General features: G+C 52.1%; 1 protein-coding gene across 1 annotated transcript; it reads right to left on the bottom strand.

Annotated features, from left to right (window-relative positions):
• Window positions 1-3,776: 3,776 nt before the first annotated feature.
• LOC118627009 (NADH-cytochrome b5 reductase-like) lies at window positions 3,777-24,632 on the bottom strand. Its single transcript, XM_036257119.1, has 7 exons — window positions 24,605-24,632; window positions 19,385-19,592; window positions 18,119-18,267; window positions 15,227-15,314; window positions 11,793-11,897; window positions 7,996-8,199; window positions 3,777-4,548 (listed from the first exon to the last, which is right to left on the bottom strand). Exons 2-7 carry the CDS (start codon window positions 19,571-19,573, stop codon window positions 4,345-4,347), a joined length of 939 nt encoding a protein of 312 aa, XP_036113012.1. The 5' UTR covers window positions 19,574-19,592; window positions 24,605-24,632; the 3' UTR covers window positions 3,777-4,344.
• Window positions 24,633-24,687: the final 55 nt, after the last annotated feature.

The raw sequence follows: 24,687 nt of genomic DNA, 5'->3' as shown, positions 1-24,687 counted from the left end.
AGAATCAGTGACCCCATCACCCAGATTCACCAGATGTTCACATTTGCCCATACTAATTCAAATATTTTTATAATGCAGTGATACCACCGAAAGCCCTCTACCAACCCCATAGTCCCTCCCTCTGTCCCCAGGGGTTACCAGTATCCTGGGAGTTGGTGAAACTCCTCCCTGAGCATTTGACGTCATTTGTGGTTTTAAACTTTCCAAATATGGTTGTCTCACTGTACCTTTCCTTTTACAGTTGCTTTTCACTCAATCATCATGTGTTTAGAATTCAGACGATGTTGATATGCATAGACCTGGTTCATTCACTTTAACTGCTGTGCGATATTCCGCCGCACCGGTCTCTACAGAAGTTTATTTCTGCTCTTACTGGTGGGCAGGTCGGTGCTTTTTATTCTTTTTATTGCTATTTCAGACAGTGCAGCAGTGAGAACCTTTACACACATCTGGTGCACTGGCACATACGACCATCATAACAACTGCAGCACGCTGAAATGTGTGCACCCCCACGTGACCCTGGAGAGCTGCTGAAAGTCTCACAAGTTCAGTTTCCTCATCAGTAAACTGGGGCACTAAAATAGCATGCATTTTGCAACCTGTGAAGTACTCCATGAGTCTTAGCTGGCTGTCATTCAGGTAGTGACGTTCAGGATGTACTGAGCACCCTCCCACCCTGGGGACACAGTGAACAGGCTATGGTGTGCTCACGTGCAAACGAGACAGTCTCAACAACAGAAGTACGCACGCGGCTGCTCACTGTCCAGCCCGGAGGGGCGGGGGCAGGCAAGGCTTCAGAGAGGAAGTGCACTGAGCTGAGCCCTTAGAAGACAAGGAGGCCGGGAGAGTGGTGACAGGAGGATGGTGGGATGGCCCAGGCAAAGGAAGCAGATGTGAAGGGAATGACTGATGCGAGAGAGCGAGTTTGGGACTTAGGAGTTGGGGGGCAAGGGGTCAGTGTCATAATGGAAGTCTGGAAAGGTAAACAGCTGAGAGGCTACATCCTGAGAGTAGCAGGTTGCCATCGGAGGATCTTAAGCAAGGGAGTGACAGGCTCAGACTAGTATGTGTCAGAGAAAGTGGCCTGGCCCTGGCCAGTTTGGCTCAGCAGTTAGAGCGTCGGTCTGCAGACCAGAGTCCCAGGTTCAGTTCCTGCTGGGGGCACGTGCCTCAGTTGCAGTTTGTCCCCAGCCCTGGTTGGGGTTGTGTGGGTGGTGACCAGTTGATGTGTCTCTCTCACATCGATGTTTCTCTCTCTCTCTCTCTTCCCCCCTCTCTCCCTCCCACTCTATCTGAAAATAAATGCAAAAATGTCCTCGGATGAGGATACAAAAAAAAACCACAACATATTATTGCAGTTTGGCTCAGCGGTTGGAGCATCGGCCTGTGATCCCGAGAGACCCGGGTTCAGTTCCTGCTGAGGGCACGTACCTTGGTTGCAGTTTGTCCCCGGCCCTGGTTGGTCATGTGGGTGGCAGCCACTCGATGTGTCCCTTTCACATCAATGTTTCTCTCTCTTCCTCCCTCTCCCTCCCACTGTATCTGAACAAAAAAATGGGAAAATGTCCTTGGGTGAGGGAAAAAAAAAGAAAAAGTGGCCTGAATGGACTCTGGCCTGTGCCTACGATAATGCATGGGCACTCCGGAATGGGCTGAGAGGGCAATCTCATGTCAAGTGTTCTCACCGCAGTAAAAGAATTCGGTCCGGCTGCACTGTGGACGGGGTGGGGGAGGCTGGGGCTGGCAGCTCAGGGAGGGGATGCTCGCGTGGTGTGGACACAACATGGTGAGGGCCAGCGAAGGCAGTTGTCGTGTTTGCTGCCGTCACCCTGACAGCATACCCCCCACAGCATGCGGGGTGGGCATTGCCAGGCGAGATGGCAGGAGTGGGCCAGCTGACGGGAACCTCACCCTCCAGCCAAAGAGGTCCATCCTCACACATCCCAACCAGTCCTCTTCTTGGGCTCCCCTAGCACCTTGAGAGGCTCTCTGCTTTCCAGATGATATGAGCCCTTTGGCACCTCGGCACCAAGGGCGTGGCTGGGGCCTCCCCAGTATCCAGGCTGCACAGATCCCACGTGGAGAGAGGGGAAGAGGAGGGTGACATCATAGGACGAGAGGGGCTATTGATGACCACCGGGTGGCCTTGTCTAATATCTACGCATCAAATATCTAAAACGGGACAAAGACAGACACAGAAGAACTGCCCCACACCCCTACCCCTTTAGTGGGGACCCCTATCACCCTTATGAACAAGGACTTGACCTTGGCAGCCTCCACCCTCAGAGCAGAGACGTGCCGGCCCTCTCCTTTGCCAGCCGCTCTCCACGCTCTCCACACCCGTCTAGAACGTGACCCTGGGCTTCAGGGTCAATGTCTGTTCTCCTTCGGGCTGTAAGCCCCGCCGAGTGGGCTACGAGAGCTGCGCCTGCCTTTCACAGTTTCCTCGGTGCCTGGCACAGAGTCCGGCTCGTAACAGGGCCCCCGGGAGCACCTGCGCGGAGAATAGCGCGGTGTGCTGACTGAGGGGAGGGGGCGTGGGGGAAGACGTCCGGGTCCCCGAGGCCCAAGGTGAGGCGGAGAGCCCAGCTCCTGCTGGGACCTCTGACTCAGGGCAGGGCCCTCCCGCACACCACACTGTGCCAAAGAGGGGCTGCAACAGCCCAGAGCTCCCCAAAGCATATCCCATGGATCGCTGGTCTCAAAAGACTAGTGGATGAAAATGTTCTCCAGTTAAATAAGCTTGGGAAACCCTGGGTTTAATCAAAATGAAAAAGGTTTCTTTACCGTTGGACTTCCCAGAGCCTTTGGCATAGGTACATAGAGTCTCAGTGAAGGTCACGTGCAGCGCCCCACACCTATCTGACCAGGGGACTTTGCCTGCGAACAGTGTGAACCTTGGCACCATCCCCCACATGCGTGTCGTGATTCTTTACTGAACATGGTGGAGCACAGAGATTTGTTGCAACTTTTTGGGCAGTACAAGGAATCCCTTTCTTCACAAATGGAAATTAATCCAAGCCCAAGACATGAATGGGGAAAATGAGACTGCCCTCGTGGAGGGGGCCTGGAGACGCCATGTGGCCCTCCTGTACTGCGGAGCCCAGTCTGGAAACCGCTGGCACAGGCCCTGAGCGCAGGCTGCCACGGGAGACCGTGCTTCTAGGCGGCCCTGCCGTGGACCGGTTTCCCTCGGTCAGGGCACTGGGCCTTGGCTTCCCCACGGATCCAAGGAGCCTGGCACACTGGATGCTCTCTGGAGCCCTGAACTTTGATCCCTGACAGGATGAGAACTGAGATTCTGTGACTGTGAAATTCGAACTCAGGATTCTGAGGTCCTCTCACCCTGAGAGTCCATGACTTAGCATTCTGATCCTGGGACTGCCCGTCGCCTGTGCGGGTGCGGCGCACTGGGGCCCGCCTGTGGAGAGCAGACTTCATTAACTGCAGGGGAGGCCATGCCCCATGCAGGATGGAGGGGCGAGTGTGGAGGGGAGGGGTAGGTGGATCAGAATCAGCATCCACTCAGTGGGCAGAGCAGGGAGAAGGACCCAGGTCTCCTGATTCCTGCTCTATCTTTAGATCTCCATAGCAACTGTCACCAGGGCACCAGAGCTGAAGGGAGGGCTGAGCTGGCTGCGGGCAGGAGGGAGGGGCCTTGCATCTGTGCCTCTTTTGCTGGAGAGAGGACTCTTGGTTGGCTCTGGAGCCAGGGAAGGCAGGCGGAGGGTGAAGCCATTGGCAGCAGCAAAGGCCTACGGCCAAGACAAAACCACATAATCCCAGGCCCACCTCGCTCTGAGAATGTGCTCCGGTCACACCCAGGACCCCGGTGTCAGGCTCGTGGCACTGGAGGCACACTGGGCAAGTCCCTCCCCCAGAGAGCTCTCGGCCCCTCTGTGGTCACTTCCTGAACACTTACGGGACACCTCCCCTGGGATCCCTGAGGCCACCAGGGACGCCCATGCCAGGGGAAGCAGGCGCTGGAATAGGCAGAACAGAGCTCGGTCTGACAGTCGGCACAAGCCCTCCAACCTGAGGGCTCTTCCACCCCTTCTCCTGCCGACTGCTCATCCTGGGCTCGGTCTGACCAGGACCCTCCAGGGCGTCCCCCCTGACTCCCAGGCTGGTTACCCTCCTCCCCAGGCTCCTGCAGCGCCATCTCCCTCCCCACAACGGGATGTCAGCCTGAGGGAGTCGGCAGAGGAGAAACAGGTGTACAGAGGTGAGACATCCACCCAAGGTCACCTGGCGAGTCGGCAGTGGTCTTTCGTCCAGGTCTTCTGATTCCAGTCTGTGCTCTTCCCTGAGTCCCAGTGGCAGGCTTTGGAAGGACAGCCAGCCCTAGAAGAGGAAGTAGGAATCCTCGGCCAGGCCCGCACGCAGCAAGCCCCTGGCCACGTCCTTGGTAAACTCAGCCGAGCCACAGACCAGTGCGAACGGCCTTCTCCGACAGGAGCCAACCAGCTCTTCAATCAGGTCCTGGCCCAGGCGGCCAAAGCGGGTCTTCTCCCGGTAACTCCAGGGCAGCTGCTCCAGCGAGTTCTCCTGGGACGATGAGAAACGGGGTGACCACTGGTGGGGCCCTCAGAGTACATGCGGCCAGCTCTCTGCCAAACGGGGAAACTAAGGCAGAGGGCGTGGGAAGGCAGCGCTCCCTAGCCCGGCCAGGAGCCAGGCACTTGCTCACATGCTGGGACTCAGCACCCCCACCCAGCCTGTGGGCATGACCCTCCCACAACAGGGGAGGCACAGGGAGGAGGGACGTTCCCCAGGGCACACCATGAGGCAGGAACAGCGAAGGAGAACTCGGCCCCATTGTTTCTCATGGTCTCTTGGGGGCCACTGTACCTGTCACCCTGGGGGCAGTGTTTTTCTGCATTACTGTGGGTCTCCCAGCATCCTTCCAAGGTTGTCTACACCATCACCCTTGGGGCATAACTGTTGTTCATTTGTTTTAAGGCTTCAGTTACCTTCTCGGTTTGACAGTGTTTACTGAGTAGTCACTCTGCCTGGCACTGTGCTACAGCTGGGGACAGGGCAGCCGCTCTGAACAGTGCATCAGAGATCCCAGCAGCAGGGCCTTAACCGAAGAGGGGTCTATTCCTCTCGCAGACGAAGGCCGCGCAGTGCCGAGGACCCTGGCCCCGGCTCTCCTGCGTGTCCAGCCTCCGCTGTGCCGTCCGGCTCAGGGTCACAGAGGAAAAGCTCTGCCACCAGCTGGGCTGGGATTGCTTGTCAGTAAACACTCCCTGAGGCAGAACATACCTACAGAAACTTGTAGGAATCATTAAGTGTATATAGTTTGAAGAGCTTTGAAAAAAAGAGAACTCATGTAACCAGCACCCAAAACAAACCAAAAGCCTCCGACAGAACAGGACTATTCGGACCTCTGCTGACCCTGTTAAGGTGAGCTGCTGGTTCTGGGGACAAGCAGAGGCAGAAAGAAGAGGGGGTTGGGTTGGAATGTGGGCTTGGATGTCACTTCCCGGCTGCGTGACAGTGACCTGTCTGAGCTGCTGTGACGACTGGGGTGGGGGGAAACCCTGGGAGAAGCTCCGTGAGTGCAGGCCTGTAAGCTCAGGTGTACTCCCAGGGCCTTGGAGCCACCTCCCAGAGCTCGTCTGACCCCGAGGACACAGGGGACAGCACTGTGGTGCTGACGGGATCCTCCGATGATCCGGTCTTCCTAGCTCCCTCCTCGCTCTGACACCCCTATGGGACCTTGAGGCAGGGACCATTGGCCTCACCTCTCCTACCCACTGCCCGATCCCCTCAGGCTGGCTAGGGTCAGCTCAGTCCACCTCAGCGGCGTACCCAGAGATGGGTTGGGTCTGGTTACTGCTCAGGTGGGGAGGGGACGGGTAAACAGTGATGGAGAGCCCAGGCTGTGACAGCAGAAACATCCACGCCAGCCTGGGGACTCGGGGAGGCTCCAGAATGAAAGTACACCTCAGCAGAGACATGGGGGCGAGCAGGTGCTGGGCGAAGAAGTGGGGAGAAGTGCTCCTGGCAAGGGGACCGGTGGTGAGCAAGGGGCCAGCAGCCAGAAGAGCACAGAGCACCTGCAACCACAGCAGACCTGACCCAGCGTGCAGGGCGGGCGGGCGGGCTGGGAGACAAGGCCATGAAGGACGGGCACAGCCACCGGGCTTGGACATGTCCCGAGAGCAGTAGGGAGCCAGGGAAGGGCTGGAAGCAGGGCGGTAGTGTGCTCAGAGCTGCCCTTCCAGCAGCGGGAAGGACAAATCAATAGGGGGTGTCTGAAGCAGGGAGGCGCTTGAAGATTCAAGCTGAGGCTGTCGCTAGCTGTCCCTGCAGCCAGGCAGGAGAGAGCATCCTGAGCGGAGAGTGCGGACGAGCAGGAGGTCCCTCTCACTGATGGCCAGCTCACTCATCTGCCCCATCCCAGGCCACTGGCACTATCCAAGCCCAAGCCCAGGGTTGAAGGCCCTCTATTGCTGGTGAACTTTACCTCTACCCACAAGCCCAGATTAAACTGCCATCTCTTCTGTGAAGCCCTCCCTGCTTGCTGCAGCATCCTGAGCACCCTCAGCAGCACCCGTCCTGTGCTGTCTCACACTGATGAGCAGTAAGAGCAGGGACGCTGGAATAGGACCACCAGAGTTCACACTCAGCTCTCTATCAACTCCCTGTGTTACCTTAGGCAAGGCTCCTAAATCTCCCTGGGCCTCAGTTGCCACATCTGTACAATGGGCGTGGTGGCAGTACAAACCTAAGAGTGTGGTGGGGGTTACATGAGTTAACATATATAAAATGCTTAGAACAGTGCCAGGCACAGCGAAAGTACTCAGTGAAGGGGGCCACTGCCAGCCATCCCTGTGGCTGTCTCCCCATGGACAGGTGAGAACCTGGAGGGTAGGAAGGAGGTCTTCATCTTTGTATCAGGCACCTGGCATGCGGTTGGGAAAAGGAAGCCAGGGCAACTCTGCCAGGTTCCAGCTTCCTGCCCCATCCTCTCCCACCTTCCTTGCCCAGGCCCTCGGGCGGGGCTGAGGGTGCTGCCAGGCCGCAGTGACCCTGCCCCCACCTCGGCTGCACTCGCCTTCTGCTTCGCTCCTCTGTCCTGGGCACTGCTGCTGCTACTGGTGTTCACCAGGCACAACCTTCTGATGACTGTCCCATGGACACGCCAGCCGACCCTGGCCCCCGGGGCCCTGGACCTCTGGTATTGGGAAGGGAAACCCAGGGTCCTGACACCCCCACCCAGCCACGTGTCAAGGATCACACACGTCTTCAGGGACATTCTAAAGCTGACTCCAAGAGAAAACATGAGAAGGTGATCCAAAGCACAGGGCAATGAGGCTGCCCCGAGCAACAGAGACTGGAGGGCGGTGCCAGCAGGGCACCCAAGCCAAGGGGTGCAGGAAAGAGAAATGAAGCTCCCGACCAGGGGAAGGCAGGTGAGCCACGAGAGCGGAGGGCCTGGCTTGAGATAAGGAGCAGGATGGGCCCCCGTGCCAGGGCCCAGCAGCAGCTTTCCGCCCAGCGGGGCAAAGTGACGTGGCAGGGGCTCGCGTGAGCGCAGTGCCTCGGATCCAGCTTACTCCACTGCTGATGGAGGGGGTGCCCACTCTGTGCCTGGCGCTGTGCTAGGCGCTGAGAATGTGGTCATCCAGACAGGTGGCCCCTGCCTCCAGGAGCTTATCACAGCCTGGAAGACTGTGCCTGGCTCACTGATCCCACAACCCGGCCCCCAGCCCAGAGGGTGACGGCAGGAGCAAAGCATGATGGGTGAGGGCTGGAGCTCTGGAGTCAGAGGGCCCGAGGCTCGGATCCTGGCTTCACCCTATCTAGCAGCATGGCGTTGGCCGAGCACGTTTCCTCAGCTGCGCAATGAACACGACAACACCTGCCTTCCCTGCCAGGCACATGGTAGGGATTCCATGGGCACCGAGGCCACAGCAGTCCTCAGGACAGGTGCAAGGAGCACAGGGTCTCAATCAGGGAAGCAAGTCACCACCCTGGGCTTACCTGGCTGAGAACAAAGAAGGTGCGGATGTTCCAGAATTGGGCCTGCTCCTGCAGGAAGGTTTTCAGGTAGATGCCCTCAAAGGTCTTGAAGCAGCCAACCAGGGTGACAAAGGTCTCGTCATCCGCATTGTCTGTGATGCTGTGCAGGATGGGCACCATGGGGGCCAGGCCGGTGCCCGCAGCCAGCATGAGAAGCTCACCGTACTGGGGAATAGGACGGGTACAGACAGGAAGGGTTGGGGGTCTCTCCACTCCAACCCTCTACGGGCCTTTTCTTGGGCTCACCTGAACAGGAGGGCACTGCTCTTCCTGGTGTTCTTCCACCCGAGTGCCCCTCCACCTCCTCCAGGAACTACCCTTGCTTGTTAAAGTCTACAGCTTGTGAGGTCTGTGTAGCAGAAATCATGGAATCTGGGAGCTGAAAGGGAACCTAAGGGCATAGCCCATTCTACAAGCGGTTTGTTTTCCTTCTAAAGCATCCTCACAGGACTCTTACATATTTCTGCTGATGGGCAGCCCACTACCTCTCATATCAGATGCTCTACTATGGACTGACGCCCCTTGCCTTCCCACCTCACACTGAGCTAAAATCTGCTCTCAGCAAAGCCTTGTCCACTGCCCCACCCCAGCTCTGCCCTCTGGGCTGCTTCCTCTGCCCCAGGGCAGCCCTGTAGAGGGCACTGGCTGGGAAACCTAAGACTGTTCTACTCTCGACTAAATAAGACACTTTACATAAGCGCCTAGCACAGCCCTGGCATGGAAGAGCCATGTAATAAAAAATTGAGTTTCCGCCCTGGCCGATTTGGCTCAGCGGTTAGAGCGTCCACCTGCGGTCAAGAGAGACCCGGGTTCAGTTCCCGCTAAGGGCATGTACCTCGGTTGCAGTTTGTCCCCGGCCCTGGTTGGTCGTGCGGGTGGCAGCCACTCGATGTGTCCCTTTCACATCAATGTTTCCATCTCTCTCTCTTCCTCTCTCTCCCTCCCACTCTGTACAAAAAAAAAAAAAATTGAGTTTCCACCCTGAGATGCCCCAGCTCCACCAGCCCTCCTTACTGAACCCGTTTCCTGGCTCCCGGCCTCGTGAAGAGGGGCAATCCTCTTTCTGGTCGGTGCCTTCAAGGTAGTGCCTGATCCATGCAGTGAGGTACTCACCTCCCTCATTCTAGAGAACACACCGGGGTTTTCACCAGCTTTACTGACAGCCACTGCACACCCCATTACTGCATGAAACGCAGCCTGGAGTACCAGGAGTCACACAGATCTGAGTATGAGTCCCTAGCCACATGATCCAGGCAAACTCTTTCACCTCTCCGAGCCTTGGTTTCTTCACTGGTAAAAAAAAAAAAAAAAAGGCACTTCCCCATAATAGCACCTATCAGAATTGTCATGAGATTCAAGGAGATGACATAAAATGCCTGGTGGAGCCCGGCGCTTAACAATTAGATCCCTTCCCCTTTCTGAGCCCCCACTGCCGGCCACACCACCGGGCCCTGTACTCCTGCCCCCAGCCTCCAGGTCCTCAGCCTGCAGTGCTCCTGCCGTGCTCCCTGCCCCCCGCCCCCCATCGCTGCTCAGGTTCTCCTCTGGGAAGCCTTCCAGGAGCCAGGGACAGGTGAGGGGTCTGTCCTTGTTTTCCCAAAGCCCTCTGTGCACCCTGCCTCACAACACTGGGCATTCTGTGCTGCTGTCATCTGTCTGTGTGTCTGTCTCCCCACCAGACCAAGAGCTTCTGGAGGACAGGGGCTTGTCTGACCCATCTCGGGCCCCCAGGGTCCAGCATGGGCCCAGCCCTGGGTGAACAGCTGGGAATGTCTGTGGAAGAACACACAGACAGATGCTAATGTATCGGTCCTCCGGCTGACTGATGTCCACCTGCAGTGAAGATAACCGCAGAGCAACCAGACAGGGCCAGGAAGAGGGCCAGTGCACCTAGCCTCCTCGGGGGCCAAGTGTCAATGTGTGAGACCCCACCTCTTCCTCCTCGCTGCTAGGCCCTGCCACCTCCCTAGACAGGAAGTACAGGGCTGTCCAGCAGCGCTCTGTGGGTGCAGAGGAGCAGCCGCAAGGCACAGGGAGGCTCCCCCCGGAAAAGGGCACCTCCAGGTTGGGAGGACACAGAGACTCCTCAGTCCCTGCTCTCAAGGGCCCAGGGGCGCAGGGACACCCTCAGTTATAGCTGAGAAAGGTTAGCACTGGCAGAACACTGTAGAAGAGTATTAATCTGTGCACAGCCCACATCTGTAAACTGAGGGTGGCAGTACCTAGGAGCTGCTGTGAGGACTAAATGAGTTACTCACAGTAAGTGCTAAAATCTGAGCCTGGCAGAGGCGCCGCATGCATGTTTGATTATTACTCGACCACATACGTGTGCACTTGCATATACACCCGTGCGTGGAGGAGGATTTAGAAGGCTATATGCCAAGGTAGTAAGAGTGATGTGTGGGCAGAAGGCCTGCAGGTGTTCTTTATTTTCTTCTTATTGCCTCTCTATATCTGCTGATTTTTTTGGTAATGAACATGTATTGCATTTGTAAAAGCAATAAAAGCTATTTTAAAATTAAACAAAAAATGGAAAGGAATGATTCATTCTTTTCCATTTGTTTTTGTTTCGCTTTGTTTTCCTAATTATAAAGGTAATAGGTGTTTGTTGTGGATAATCTGGAAAGTATAATGCAGACAATAAAAATCACCCATTATTTTATCACCCAGAGCTGCTATCATTTCATTGAATTTTCTTTTCACAGTTTTGCTGTGCATTTTATTTTATTTATTTATTTATTTTTTATCCTCACCCAAGGACATTTTTCGATATTTTGTTCAGATAGAATGGGAGGGAGAGAGAGAGAGAAACATCGATGTGAAAGGAACACATCGAGTGGTTGCCAGCCGTGCGACCCAACCAGGGCCGGGGACAAACTGCAACCAAGGTACGTGCCCTTAGCGGGAACCAAACCCGGGTCTCTCTGGACCGCAGGCCGACGCTCTAAATGCTGAGTGAAACCGGCCAGGGTTTTGCTGTGCATTTTAACTTAGTTTCCCAGCCTGTTGTCTATTCAGTTTTGTACCTGGTGTTTGTCATTTGATCTTATAACATAAACATATAATATCATTTATAAACATAAATTTTAAATCCAGGATAATTCTTTTAAGTACCTGTAACCCAGTGCACTTAACTGTTCCCCTGTTGCTGAATATTCAGTTATCTCCGATTTCTTGCTATCATAAATAAAGCTGCAATGAACATGTGCAAGAGTCGGCATTTTGGATTCTCTCCACAGCACAGACTTCCAGAAGTGGAATTACTGGGTCAGAGTCTTAAGACTATTCATATTGCCAAGCTGCTTTCCAGATATGCACCAGCTGATAAGAAATTACTAATTCTTCCTGGGACTATCGGGGAAGGCTTTGAACACAGCATGAAGATAAGGAGAAGAGCATTCCAGGCTAGGAAGCGGTAGCCTCCCAAGCAGCGAGCCATGAGACATATTTAGGGCAGTCTCTACAGTCTTGTAACAGGAATGTGAATCTGGAAAAATATCTGAGGTTGAGATGGGATAGGGTCTTAAATACCAAGTACATGAGTCTGAGTTTTCTAGGTAATGGGTAGTCATGGATAGTTCTGGAGCATGGGCAGGCAATTTTGTTTTTTAGTGCCTATTCCATCTCCTCCATGTCCAAGGACACTCTCGGGCTTGGGTTTGGGCTCGGGGAGAACGGTACAGGGGGATTCTGAAACCTGAAGCTGCAGTCCTAGAGACTAAGCACGGGGGTGGGGGGTCTCCTGAGGACTCACTGACCTGGTTTGGTTTATAGCAGAAGCCTCCGAAAGGTCCTCGCCAGAAAGCCGTGTCTCCCGCTCTCCAGGACTCCACGTATCGGGACATCAGCCCAGCCTGGTAGCACTGGGTGCAAACACAGGGAGACCATTGGGACAGGCAGGTGCTGCCATGCAAGCCACAGCAGCCATGGCCGCGGAGCCCTTTCCGCAAGTGGAGTGCTCCACGTGTGTCATCTCCTTACTCCTCCTAATCACCCACAACACTGGTGCTGTCTCTCCCAATGTTCGGAGGAGGCCCAGAAGCTTACACAGTGGGGAAATGGTGAGGCTGGAGTGAGAATCCATTGGCCCTCCAGTTTTACTACAGAGGTCTCAAACCCAGATAACTCAGGGCCCATACAGGTAACATAACAGAGTGAAGAACTGGGTATGAGATGATTAACGACAATTAACCTCAGTCTCAGTATCAGAGGGCAGCAGGGCATGGTGGGGACTGTGGTAAACTGGGGAGCGAATGCTCCTTCTGAAGGAAGAAGCTACTCAGTAGATTCCAGTACAGTTTGTGAGGTGATGATGCCAGATCTGATTTTCCATGGTAGTGAAACATCCACATTTTTATGTAAAATGTCCCATGTTTGAAATGTCAGCAATTAATTCAAAAATTTAAAACACCGTACAGGCCAAAAACAAATACATTTATGGGCAGGAGTCAGTGTGTAGACCACTCATTTGAAATCCCTGCATTACTCTACACTGTTTCCTGGCTGGATGGGGAAAAAAAAGAATGTGGAGGAGAGTCCTCCAGGGGGAGGGCAGCCTCCATTTTCTGGGGGCCTGTCCACTCTGTGCCATGCTGAGGCTGCAGGGGAGACAGCTGGACCTGAAGCTCCATGAAGGCAGCCAGTGCCTGAACCATGGAAAGGATTTAATAAATATCTGAATAAATGAATGAATGAATGAATGGGCCAATCAATCAATTAATTAATCAGATTCAGGACCTCCTTTTAAGGAGCTCACAATCCAGGAGGAACCTGCCTCAGACACACACACAGTAGAGACTACCTAATATTCCACAAGAAGAAAGTGCTGGGAGAACGGACTAAGGAGGTATAGTCACTTCCAATGGGGCTGGATCAAGGATAGCTTTCTGGAGGAGGAAGCATCTGAGCTGTACCTTGAAGACTGGGTAAGATCGAATTCACTGGGAATGGCAGGAAGAGGGCAGAGAGGATTGTGGGCATCAGCTATGGGATGGTCAGGGGTAGGACAGCCCAGGTCATGTGCTAAGAACAGCAAGTGGACACAGTAAGGTGGGGAAGAGAGGGAAGCGCCAGATGACAGGACTAGAAGGGAGTTTGATATGAGATTATAACCAGACTGGGCTTTGGTCACCAGACATGCATTTAAGCACCCATGGCCTCTCTAGTACCATCCCTGACGTCCCTGGACACCACATGCATGAAGCAAGGTAAGCCCTGGGCGCACCTGGAGGAGGTCTGGGAGGGAGGCTGTCTCAGAGCACACCTTGTGTTCTGGCCCCAGCCTCGGGGGAGACATAGCCCACACGGAGCCCGGCTCAATACACATTAGTTAATCAGGACTGACACTGAACTTTTGTTCTTCCACTTGGAATTACATTACTCAAGGGGCCGTGGGACAATGTCATCAACTCTTTCAGCATCAGCTTCTTCGTCTGTAAAATGGGGATAATAAGATCTACCCTGTAGGGTGGTTATGAGGTTGAAATGAAATAATGAAAATAAAGAGCCAGAAGCTTTGCCTGGTGCCCAGAAGGTACCTGAGAAATGGGAGTTCCTCCTTCCCGTTTACCAGGGAGGGAACGCCTAAAAAATCCATCTGCCTTCTCAATTTGCAAAGACATTTCCAGCTCTTCCCAGCCAGCGGCTTAGGGATAATTAAGCATCCCTCTAAGAGAGGCTTTCCAGTACCAAAGGAGAAAATCAGCCTTGCAGCTGGGAGAAAACAGTCTCCAGGCTTATCCTCTCAACAGAAACACACCCAGACAAGCAGCCTGGGGAAGCAGGCCATTTGGAGGGGATTTGTGGAATCTCCCAGACAAACAGTTGTGCGGAGAAGGGATTCAATCCAAGCTTTTGTGTGAGGGAGTAAACACTCGGGCTCTGAAGGCAGGCAGGGAAGGCTGGAGCCAGAGACAGTGCTGGGGTCTCGGAGGCAGGAGGCCAGGGCTCACCACCAGCCACACTCCTTACTAGCCGTGGAGCTTCAGGTTCTCCAGCGGCCTCAGTTTGTTTATCAGTGAAATGGGGATAATATTTCCTACCCTACTACAGAGGTAAAAGGATGTGAAAACTATTCTTAAACACTGGTTCCCTAGGACTCCATTTGGGAAGTGATGATATTGAGATATATATTAGGTTGACCAATACGAATCTGCCATTTCTTTGGGTCAAAAATATCAGCATATCAGCAATTTCACATAGTTCCACCTGACTATTTTTTCCACGTAATTGGACCTTCATGACTTCTCATATATGTGGTGCCTATTCTTCGGGCCTCCAGGGTATTATTTTGCATCTGCCCACTTTGTTCACCTCATCTCTGCCAACTCCCTCACCACCCTGGCTGCCTCACCAGCACCGTTCTTCCTGCCATTCAGCCTGGGAATAGTTCCCACAAGACCGTGTTCTTTGGTTATCCGTCCCCTGGGCCTGGATGCCATTCCCTGCCACTGCCAATTTCTCCTTCTCTTTTAAGACCCAACTCAAATGCCACAGCCTCTGCCCACCTTCCCGAGCGGTGATCTCAGTGAGTTTGGTCCACAGGGGCTCCACATCCCACCTTTCCCTTCTGCATGCCCCCTTCTGATCCGGGGCCAACGACAGACAGGACAGTTCCCCCACTGGGCCTCCTTTGCATTGCACATGCTGTTCCCAGCACTCAGATCTTCCTCCCACATGTTCTTTACTTAACACTCGGCTCAACACACATCTTCTGCAAGGCCAGCCTGCTGTCCCACAGCTCCAGCTCCCCGGAGTCGGACGGTGTCTATCACACTGTACTGCTCCGGGCTGCTCCCATGTCTAAGGACAGGCACCATGCCGATGCATCTGGACACCCGTGTCCAGCACACAATAGGTACTCGGCAGCTTGGGTCCCTCTTCCCCAAGGCTCAGTGCTCACTCTCCATCAACAGGCAAGAAAATGAGATGGATCAGCTTTAACATTCTCAGTCTGAACCTCCTTTTCATAGAATCTGTCAGGAATAAACCCTCTGTTGGCGGTCGAGCAGCCCGCCTATACCAGGAAAGGGGATGGGAGAAGGCCTTCTCCACTCTCTCCACCCTCCCCTCTAGCTAGCCTCCTTCCGTGAGCACTGGCTTCCCCACATTAGGGAACTTGCCCTATGCCAACCAAGCCAGCCAAGGGGGCTCCAGTTCACAGCATCTGAGAGCGTCGTGGGAGTCAGCTCACCTTGATTAGAACTTCAAAGTATCCTTCTGCACCAGCAGGGCTGATGGGCGTGTAGGCTCTCTGAATTTCTAAGCCATCTACCATCCCTCTGGGAAAGAGAAGCACTCAGTCAGGCAGGCAGGCAGGCAGCAAACCCGCACGGGCATCCACTCTGCCAGGCTGGTGAAGGGAAGGCGGGCCTGGTCATCCCCAGTGGTCCTCACTGAGGGGCAAGCAAGGTGGAGCGGGACAAAAGAGTGCTGGGTCCCCCACCGCCACGAGCTGGCTGCGAGTCCCCGGGCAGGCCACTGGGCCTTAGCGGCCCCTTCTATAAAGTGGGGCCAACCACCTTTGTCCCTGTGGTGTAGCTCCACTGCGATGACACATGGGGAAGTGATCTGAGCTGTTTTTAGGACATCACTGGTTTTTTCCTGACCTCTTCTCGACCATAGAATGATAAAGATAAAAACAACTGTTTGTAACAAGTTATTTATCTATTTATTTTTTATTGGTTTTTAATTTTTTTATCCTCACCTGAGGACATTTTTGCTTGTATTTTCAGATAGAGGGGGAAGAGAGAGAGAGAAACATTGATGTGAGAGAGGCACATCAACTGGTTGCCACCCACACGACCCCAACCAGGGCCAGGAACAAACTATGACTGAGGTACATGCCTTTAGTGGGAACCAAACCCGGGACTCTCTGATCTGCAGGCTGATGCTCTAACTGCTGAGCCAAACCGGCCAGGGCTTATTGGTTTTTAGAGAGAAAGAAAGGGAGGGATAAAAACATCAATGAGAGAGAAACATCAATTGGCTGCCTCCTGCACACCCCCTACTGGGGATCAAGACCGCAACCCAGGCATGTGCCCTGACTGGGAATCAAACCAAGACCTCTCAGTCCCTGGGACAACGCTCAATCCACTGAGCCACACCGCAGGGCACAAGTTGTTTATTAAACACTTACAACCATGTGCCAAAATCATCAGAATTGGAAGGCTCCTCAAAGGTGCCCTAGTCCAAAGCCCGACCCCAGGCGTAAATTCTCTCCACAATGTTGACAACAAGGGGGCAGGATGATCACCATGATAACAGCAGCCTTGTCATCTTACATGCCTTCTGTACACCAAGCTTATTACATGCATTATCTTATTTAATTCACATAACCCAAACGAACCACCCACGGCTTAGAGAAGGAAAGCCACGCGCTCAAGCCCATGCAGCTAGAATCCACTTGCAGCTTGACTGCAGAGCTGAGTTCCTCACCATACTCCGCAGAGCTCCCGGGAGCACCACACACTCCTCTCTCTAGTCCCACAATGTATGCAAAGATTTTTTTTTTAATCCTCACCTGAGGATTTTTTTGTACTTATCTTCAGATAGAGTGGTGGTGGGTGGGGGTGGGGGTGGTGGAGACATTTACGAGAGACAGACACATCGACTGGTTGCCTCCTGCATGACCCCAGCCAGGGCTGAGGATGAACTGCAACCAAGGTACATGCCCTTGACCGGAATCAAACCTGTGACTCAAACTGGCCAGGGCTGCAAAGATTTTTTAAAAAGACCTTGTCCTGACCTGGCCGGTGTTGCTCAGTAGTTATAGTGTTGGCCCATGCACCAAAGGACAGAGGGTTCTATTCCTAGTCAAGGGCATGTACCTGGGTTGCAGGTTCGATCCTTAGCTCTGGTGGGGGCATGTGTGGGAGGCAATCAATGGATGTGTCTCTCTCACATCAATGTCTCTCTCTCTCTCTCTCTCTCACTCTCTCTCTCTCTCTCTCTTCCCTTCTTCTCTTTCACTCTCTCTGAAAATCAATGAAAAAAATATTGAGTGAGGATTTTAAAAAAAGGCCCTGTCCTAATGCACCAAAAGCAGAGGAGCTAAACAGAAATATTCAATACATGCTGTGGAACAAATGAAATAACAAACAGAACACACGACGTGGCTTGGATGCAAACAGCACAGTGACATTCGCTACAAGAGGTAAAACTGGCACGCTGTGGAGGGAGCAGCCATGCTCACTAGGGGCACAGGAACCTCAGGGGGCCTCCTGGAGCTGGGGCTTAAAGGATGAGCAGGCCACCGACAGGTGAGAACAGAGACAGGAGGGGAAGTAATTCCAGGCAGGGGAATAGCCTGGGCCAGAGCTTAGAGGCAGGATAATGTAGGGCAGGAACTGGTGAGTGAATCATGAGGCTGGAACAAGGAACAGATATGCAGCAGGGGGAGGAAGGACTTGGTGGGAAAGGAAGCTGGGAGCCTGGGTTAGGATGTCATTGTGGAGGCATCGTGGAGCACAGAACACGTTGGAACAGGGAGTGACGTGGTCAGCCACATGTTTTAGGAATGTCACTGGAGTGGCAGAGAGGGTGGAGGAGAGGGAGAGAGTTCCTCATTTATGGGTGGTTGGTTGCATGGGGCTGTGACCTGCCCTCTGGCCCTTCCCATCCACTGGAATGGTGAGTTTTAAGGACCACCAGCCAGGCCACAGGCCAGGATGAGCTGGGCATAAACACCAAGGGTCAGTGCAAGGCCAGAGTGGGACCAGTAACATGCTCTCTCCTGGGTTTCCTCATCTTCTGGCTGCACCTTCTGCCTCCTTTGCTGGCTCCTTCTTCTTGGATATGATAATGGTACTTAGCACTCAGAATTTTGTGAGAATTAAATGAGTTCATATGTATAAGCACACAGAACTGTTCCTTGGATAATATGTGCTATAAAAGTGTTAGCTATTATTATTATTATTTATTATGAAAATGCATTCTCTAATTCAATCCCAAGAACCCTCTGAGTCACGTGTTACTAGGCCTAATTTGAAGAGGACTGGGCGTTAAGCAGCTTCCCTAGGCCACACAGCTAACAAATGGCAAAGCAGGGCTGCAGCGCTTTGACCCTCCCATGACCTGAGTGTACCGTAGGATGAGGTGCTGGCCAGGCCACAGGCCGAGCTGGCCGTTCCCGGGTAGTGTGAACCGGACATGGTAGGTGTCCTTAGTGAGTTTGTCTATGGCACTGATGCGGAAGGCCAGGAACGTCTCTGGGCTCAGCTTGGAGGGGCAGCTCTGCAACAGAAAAATATCCAACAGTTAGAAGCTGGGGCTCAAGAGACAGGCAAGCATCCACAAGCATCCTTCCCACTTTCCCCAAGGAGAGGCTGTCCCGGCTGGTAAATGCTCTGTTGTAACAGAGAGCAGCCCCACCTTACTTCCCTTTCGTGCTCTAATCGAAGAATGCCAGAGCACTTTACACTGAGCTCACCCTGCTCTTAAGCCTTCTGTGGCCCCTCCATCCCAGGATAAAGTGCAGGCTTCTTAGCTGGATACTCAAGGGCCCTATGGATGACCCTCAGGCCTCATTGTACCTCCCAGGCTCCAGACGCCAGACCTCTTCCATCCTCCCAAGAACACCCTGCTGCCCCTGCTGCCTCCTACCTATGAGCCTTTACTGGGCCCTCCATCCACCTTTCAAACCTGCTAAAATCCATATTTGCACAATTGAGAAACTGATGAGTCCTTAAAGATTATCTAATTTAATATCCTTATTTTACATGTGGGAAAACTGAGACCTGGGTGGTAGTAACTTACTTGTCCAAGGTCACACCATGAGCAGGGACTCAAATTCATGTCTTCTGAATCTCAGCCCACTGACCTTAACATTCCACCCCACTTGCACCTCCTCCAGGAAGTCTTCTCTGAATGCCATAACTCATAGATCTCTCTCCTGTAAAATGTCTACACTCCATTGCCCTGGCCAGTTTGGCTCAGAGGTTGGAGCGTCGGCCCGCAGACCAGAGACGCCCAGGTTCGGTTCCCGCTAAGAGCACGTACCTCGGTTGCAGTTTGTCCCCGACCCTGGTTGGGGTCGTGTGGGTGGTAGCCACTCGATGTGTCTCTCTCACATCGATGTTTCTCTCTCTCTTCCTCTCTCCTCTCTCCCTCAAGATAAATGCAAAAAATGTCCTCAGGTGAGGGTAAAAAAAAAGTCTACACCCCATTCACTCCTGGAACCATCCCCCCATACCCAGCTCAGGGCCAGGCTTTGAACCTGGATCTGCTACTAAGTGCACTCTTTTTTCTCTGCTGTAGAATCAGAGAAAGCCTCCATGAGCAGGTACACTGCGAAGGGCTGAGGCCAGATAAATGCTGCCAGCCTGGCCCTCTGGTCTGAGGAGTCCCTTACCTGTGACGCCTTCCCTCTCAGCAGGCTTCTGTCCTTACTGGCTCGGGCTGCCTCCCACCTCGCCAGGTCTCGGGTATAGAGGTCGAACACACAGGGTGAGCAGCCACTGCCGCAGCACTGGGAGGGCAAGGGCTCCACTGGCCGAAGCTGCAGCCAGGCTTCGTCGTCATCCTCCTCTCTCTCATCCATCAGCAGAGGGCTTGGCAGCCTGGAGGGACAACGGGTGCTCTGCCCAGGGCAGGCCTGGCTCTGGGACAGTCACGGCCCAGGCCCCATTCCTGGCCAGTCCAGGTGGGAAAGCGTGGTTACACTGGTCACCTCGAATCCTCCTGAGGTTTGCAGGTGCCATGCTGTGAGCACTGAGGACAGGGATGAATCACCCCGGGGGCTGGGGCCTGGCAGGGGAGGCAGGCACACAGGACATACAAATCAGAACTAGCAACCCAGGTTTCCTGACCGTTTTCTGTGCTCTGAGCGCTGGATTAAGCACTTCACATAGAAAATCTGGTTGAATTTTTAAAATATTTTAAATGAAATAAAACATGTATGTATAATCTAATAATTATAAAAAATACATTTAAATGTTATCAAAGAACACCTTTGTATCTACCACTCAGTCAAGTGAATAGAACCTTGTCAGCTTCCCAGAAGCCACTATTCAAGTCCCTCCTGATCACAGCCCCCACGCCTGTAACCACCATCCTGACTGTCAGTGCAATCACTCCCTGGCTTTCCTTGGCGCTGTCTCCTTTGTTTGCAACCCCAACCGCGACACTTCAGCTCTGCCCAGTTTTAACCCTCACAAATCACTTGAGTGACTTTTTTACCTGTATAGAACCATATGAATGCATTCCTCTGCGTCTGCCTTCTTTTACTCAGCACTGTTGGTGAATCACCCATCACACTGCTACATCTCATTTAACCTTTACAACAAGGCTGATACTAGAGGTGTCATTTTACAGATGGGAACTCTGGGGTCTGGAGAGGTTTAGTAACCTACCCAAGGCCACATAGGTCCTAAAATGGTGGCACTGGAATTTTAACTCTGGTCTGTCTGGTTTCAGAATATATTGTTCCTCAACCACAAGAAAACAGAAGGAGGAGGCTGTGGTGGTCCAGGCGAGAGGTGACCAGGACCTGGACCAGGGAAACTTCAGAAAGAATGACAGGACGGGGGTCAACTAGAGAAACACTGGAGGGAACTAATAGGACATAGAGACTGACTAGATGTGAGGTGAGGGAGTAAGGGGGATAGAGAGGTGTCTGGCTTGGATCCCTAGGTGGACAGTGGGCTCAAGAGAAGATGAGTTTTAGGGAAAAGGGAGTGGGGGGGTGACAAGTTCATTTTGAGGTATGCTGGGTGCTCGTGGTGCACCCAAGAGCAAAATCCAGCGCTTAGCTGGATGAAACAGGTCTGGGTACACGAGTATGGAGACAGAGGTCCTCACACCGAGGGAGGGATGAGTGGGCAGAGGAAGAGAACAGAGGGCTGAGAGCTTCTGCGAGGGCCTGCCTGGCGTCACTCCCTCCTGCAAGCACTCCCCGCACTTGGTCCAGCCCTGGTCGTCATGGGTGCCCAGTAAGTATTCTTCAAATGAATGAATCTCTAGCTTACAGCATTTCACACTGTCCCAAAATGACATGTCTACATGTCTTCCTCCTTTTTGAGAGTGTGGAACTACTTGAGGGCAGAGACTTAATTTTTATTCATTTTGTGAAACAGTACAGGGTATATTTTTAAATATGTGGAAGAAAGGGAGGGAGGGAGGGACGGAGGGAGAGGAAGGAAGGAAGGAAGGAAGAAAGGAAGGAAGGAAGGAGCTCAGTTTCAGGACTGTTAGGAAAACATAGTCTGAAAGACAGTTCAGAAAGAAAAAATTATATGGCTATGATTTAAGAGATGTTTCTTTGAAAGAAATTTGGAATTTATCAAGGTTATCTGTATTTATATGTAGAACTCCATAGTTTATATAGAAATAGACCTGATTATCTGACCTATGAGCAAACTATTTATTTAAAATTCCACAGGTAGCCTGGCCGGTGTGGCTCAGAGGATTGAGCATCATCCCATGGACTGAGAGGTAAGATGCCCAGTCAGGCACATGCCCGGGTTGTGGACTCGATCCCTAGTAAGGGGCCTGCAGGAGGCAGCCAATCGATGTTTCTCTCTCATCAGTTTCTATCTCTCTCTCCCCCCAAAATTAATAGAAACATATTTAAAAAAATAAATAGCCCAGCCAGTGTGGTTCAGTGGTTGAGTGTCAACCCATGCACCAAGAGGTCGCCAGTTCGATTCCCGGTCAGGGCACATGCCCAGGTTTTGGGGAGCATGTAGAAGGTGGCCAGTGGATGTTCTCTCTCATCAGTGTGACTATCTCTCTCTCCCTTTCCCTTCCTCTCTCTTTAAAAATCAATAAAGAAAAAAAAATTTTTTTAATAAAAATAAATAAATAAATATAATTCCACAGGTGAATCAAAGTAAAAGAAGGTATTCTCTCCCTCTTGCCCGAGAATAGAACCAAGGGTAAGCCTCATGTCACAGAACATTATTTAATGTAAATATCATTCCTTTAAAATGCAACTACCTCTAAGAGCTCCAGCCTTTGATTTCCTCTCATTCATTCCTGCCATAGACACTTACTAATAGCAGCTGCTGAAGAGATGCTGGGATGCAGAAGTGAGTGACACCTGTCTCTGCTCTGGAGGAGCTCCTGGCCTAGTGGGAGTCATCGACTAAACAGATACAACCGTTTTAAGAATAGATACCCCTAAATGAGTCAGAATCTATACCAAGCACGGCATGTTCTTCCTCCTTCCATAGAAAAGAAAACTGAGATCCAGGTCAGGAAGCCAGAGGTGGTGAGGCTGGTGTTCTTTCTCACTAGACTTCATGCTTCTGGAGGGCAGAGGGATGGTGTCTTCATCTCTAATTCCCAGGGTCTGGCCACTGGGCTGGCATAGAACAGGGGTCCAGCTTGCCAAACTGTCACTGAATTTTATGGGCACCCTGGAGCCTCTCAATGGCATTAATGGCACTAATGGCACTAATTCCATTTGTGCATAAAGTACTAGGATCAAAGTGTGGGCCAAGTCTATAGAAGAGCAGAGAGCTAAACCATTAAGTTGGCCAGAGGACCTGGAAGTCCTATTTCTTGGTTACCAATAATAACCCAGGAATCTTTTTTTCATTATTGATTTTGAGAGAGAGAGAAAGAGAGAGAGAGATCAATTTGTTGTGCCACCAATTTAGGCATTCATTGGTTGATTCTCCTATGTGCCCTGACCAGGGATCAAAACTGTAACCTTGGCGTATTCAGGATGACACTCTTATCAACAGAGGTACTGTTGGGAAGGTCAGAGACTTCCCAAGGAATCTTAGTCATTAAAATCTTTTCTACTTTTCCTGCTTCCCATGTCCATTTACACTGGAGCTTCCCACAGGCCCAAAGGATGTGCTACTTCTAGTCTCTCTACACCATCCATCAGTGCACCTGCCACCAGCTCTGATCACACTATTCCCTTGCTTAGCAACTTCTAACAGCTCCCCATTGCCTACTGGACTGAATCCAATCTTCTTGCCTGATGCCCAAGGCTCTTCCTGATCAGAGCTTGTCCAAATTTTCTTATCACTCACTATCATTGGTTTTAAAAGGGCAGTTCCCCTGTGTGCAATAAATTTATCTCTTATAGAGGAAAGGGGTTGGCTTTGGAAAACCTGGTTCCACTGCTAGTTCTATGATTTCAGGGAGACAGTAGGCTGGGACCCCCTTGAGGGTAAGGGTGGTGTCTTATTCTTTTTGTATTCTACCACCAAGCACAGGCCTGGTATTTGGAAGTCTCCGGTGAGTGGTAACTCGCTCATTCAGTTTGCAAACAAGGTCTGGGAGCCAGGCACAGTGCTAGGTGCTGGGATACAGCAGATGTAAATAGGATATGGGCTCCACCTTCATAGAGCTTGCAGCCTAGCATGGTGTTACATCAATTTGACCCATTTTTATTGCATGTTGTGTGCCAGGCATGTGTATGAGGGAATGAGGTCTAGTCCCCTCTTTCTGCTGATTTCTTACTCTGCAATTTTTGCAAGATAAAGTGAGATAAGTGAAAGAACTCCATTAACTGTAGGCAGCTATACATTGTGAGGGTTATTCCTATCAGTTTTTGCCTTACATTTGCCTTTTCCATATTTTAATAATCTCACTTTCTTTGGTATTTTTGAAATTGGTAGAAAGTTAGCCATGTCAGTCATGAATTTTAAAGACTTGGTTCATGCCTCAGTCTCTACCTTTTCAGTCTAAGAGGTGTACCACCTTTAAGCCATGCCTTCTCATGTTGTTGCCTCTGCCTGGATGACTCTCCTCACCTTGCTTAACTGTCACCTCCCCTCAGAGGCCCTCCCTGAACCTCCCCTTTCTCATTCTCTATCATGTACACTATTTGTTTATATTAGTATTCATTAATTAAACATGAATTTTCTGTGTGTTGGGCACTGTTCTAGGGGCGGGATATATTAGCGAAGAAACAGAAACCCATGCACTCATGGAGCCACATTCTAGTGGGAGATAATCATTAAATAAGATCAAAATGGAAACATACAGTACGTTTGCGTTAAATGCTAAAGAGGAGAAAAACTGGGGAAAGGGATAAGTGTGTGTGCTCCAACTGCTTATTTGTTCACTTTACTTGCTGTTTGTTTCTCCCACTAAACTGTAAGCTCTACATCGCACATCTATTTTATTCACGAACGCAAACACGAGGCTCAGCACAGTGGGCACTTGATACATAGGTGTTGCTCGATGAGCGAAGGAGCGCCTCCATCGCCCTGGCCTTGCTCACGGAGGCGGACTGGGAAATCCCGAGGACGAGGGAGGAGAGTAACCACTCTCCGCGCTGGGGACCAGGCGTGCAGTACGAGCCGTGGCGCTGGTGTGGAGGGCAGGGCCACTCTCGGGCTTACGAGATGAACGCGGTAAAAGTGCCCGCAGCTGAGAGAAGTTGGAGAAGAGAAAAGGAAACTGACAGCGAACCCACTAAGTGCCGTGCGCTGTACGGGTGCACTAGCTTTGGCGTTTTTATCCGTTTTTACAGCAAGGGACACTAGGGCTCAGAGGAAAGTGCCTTGCCCAAGCTCCAACTGCTCGTTAGCGGTCCAGAGTCCTCTGAGTTCAGGTTTGAAGTCCACCTGTTCTCCTAGGCCCCCAAGCCCTAACCAGGACCACTCACCTACACTCCTGCGCTGCCTTTCACAGGAGGATCCTTCAGGTTCCCTCCCTCTCCCCAGTCCCACCTATGAGAAAATAAGAACG

The sequence above is a fragment of the Molossus molossus genome, unplaced genomic scaffold (assembly GCF_014108415.1).
Source record: "Molossus molossus isolate mMolMol1 unplaced genomic scaffold, mMolMol1.p scaffold_m16_p_12, whole genome shotgun sequence".
Lineage (NCBI taxonomy): Eukaryota > Metazoa > Chordata > Mammalia > Chiroptera > Molossidae > Molossus > Molossus molossus.
The sequence above is the reverse complement of the archived record's forward strand: the minus strand, read 5'-3'. Positions and strand labels throughout refer to the sequence as shown.

Coding starts and splice junctions, on each gene's coding strand:
- LOC118627009 (XM_036257119.1), bottom strand. CDS start 19,573: ATGGATGAGAGAGAGGAGGATGACGACGAAGCCTGGCTGCAGCTTCGG. Junction 15,315..18,118: donor GGCCAGCACCTCATCCTACG/GTACACTCAGGT, acceptor TCTCTTTCCCAG/AGGGATGGTAGATGGCTTAG. Junction 8,200..11,792: donor TCTGCTATAAACCAAACCAG/GTCAGTGAGTCC, acceptor CCTATTCCCCAG/TACGGTGAGCTTCTCATGCT.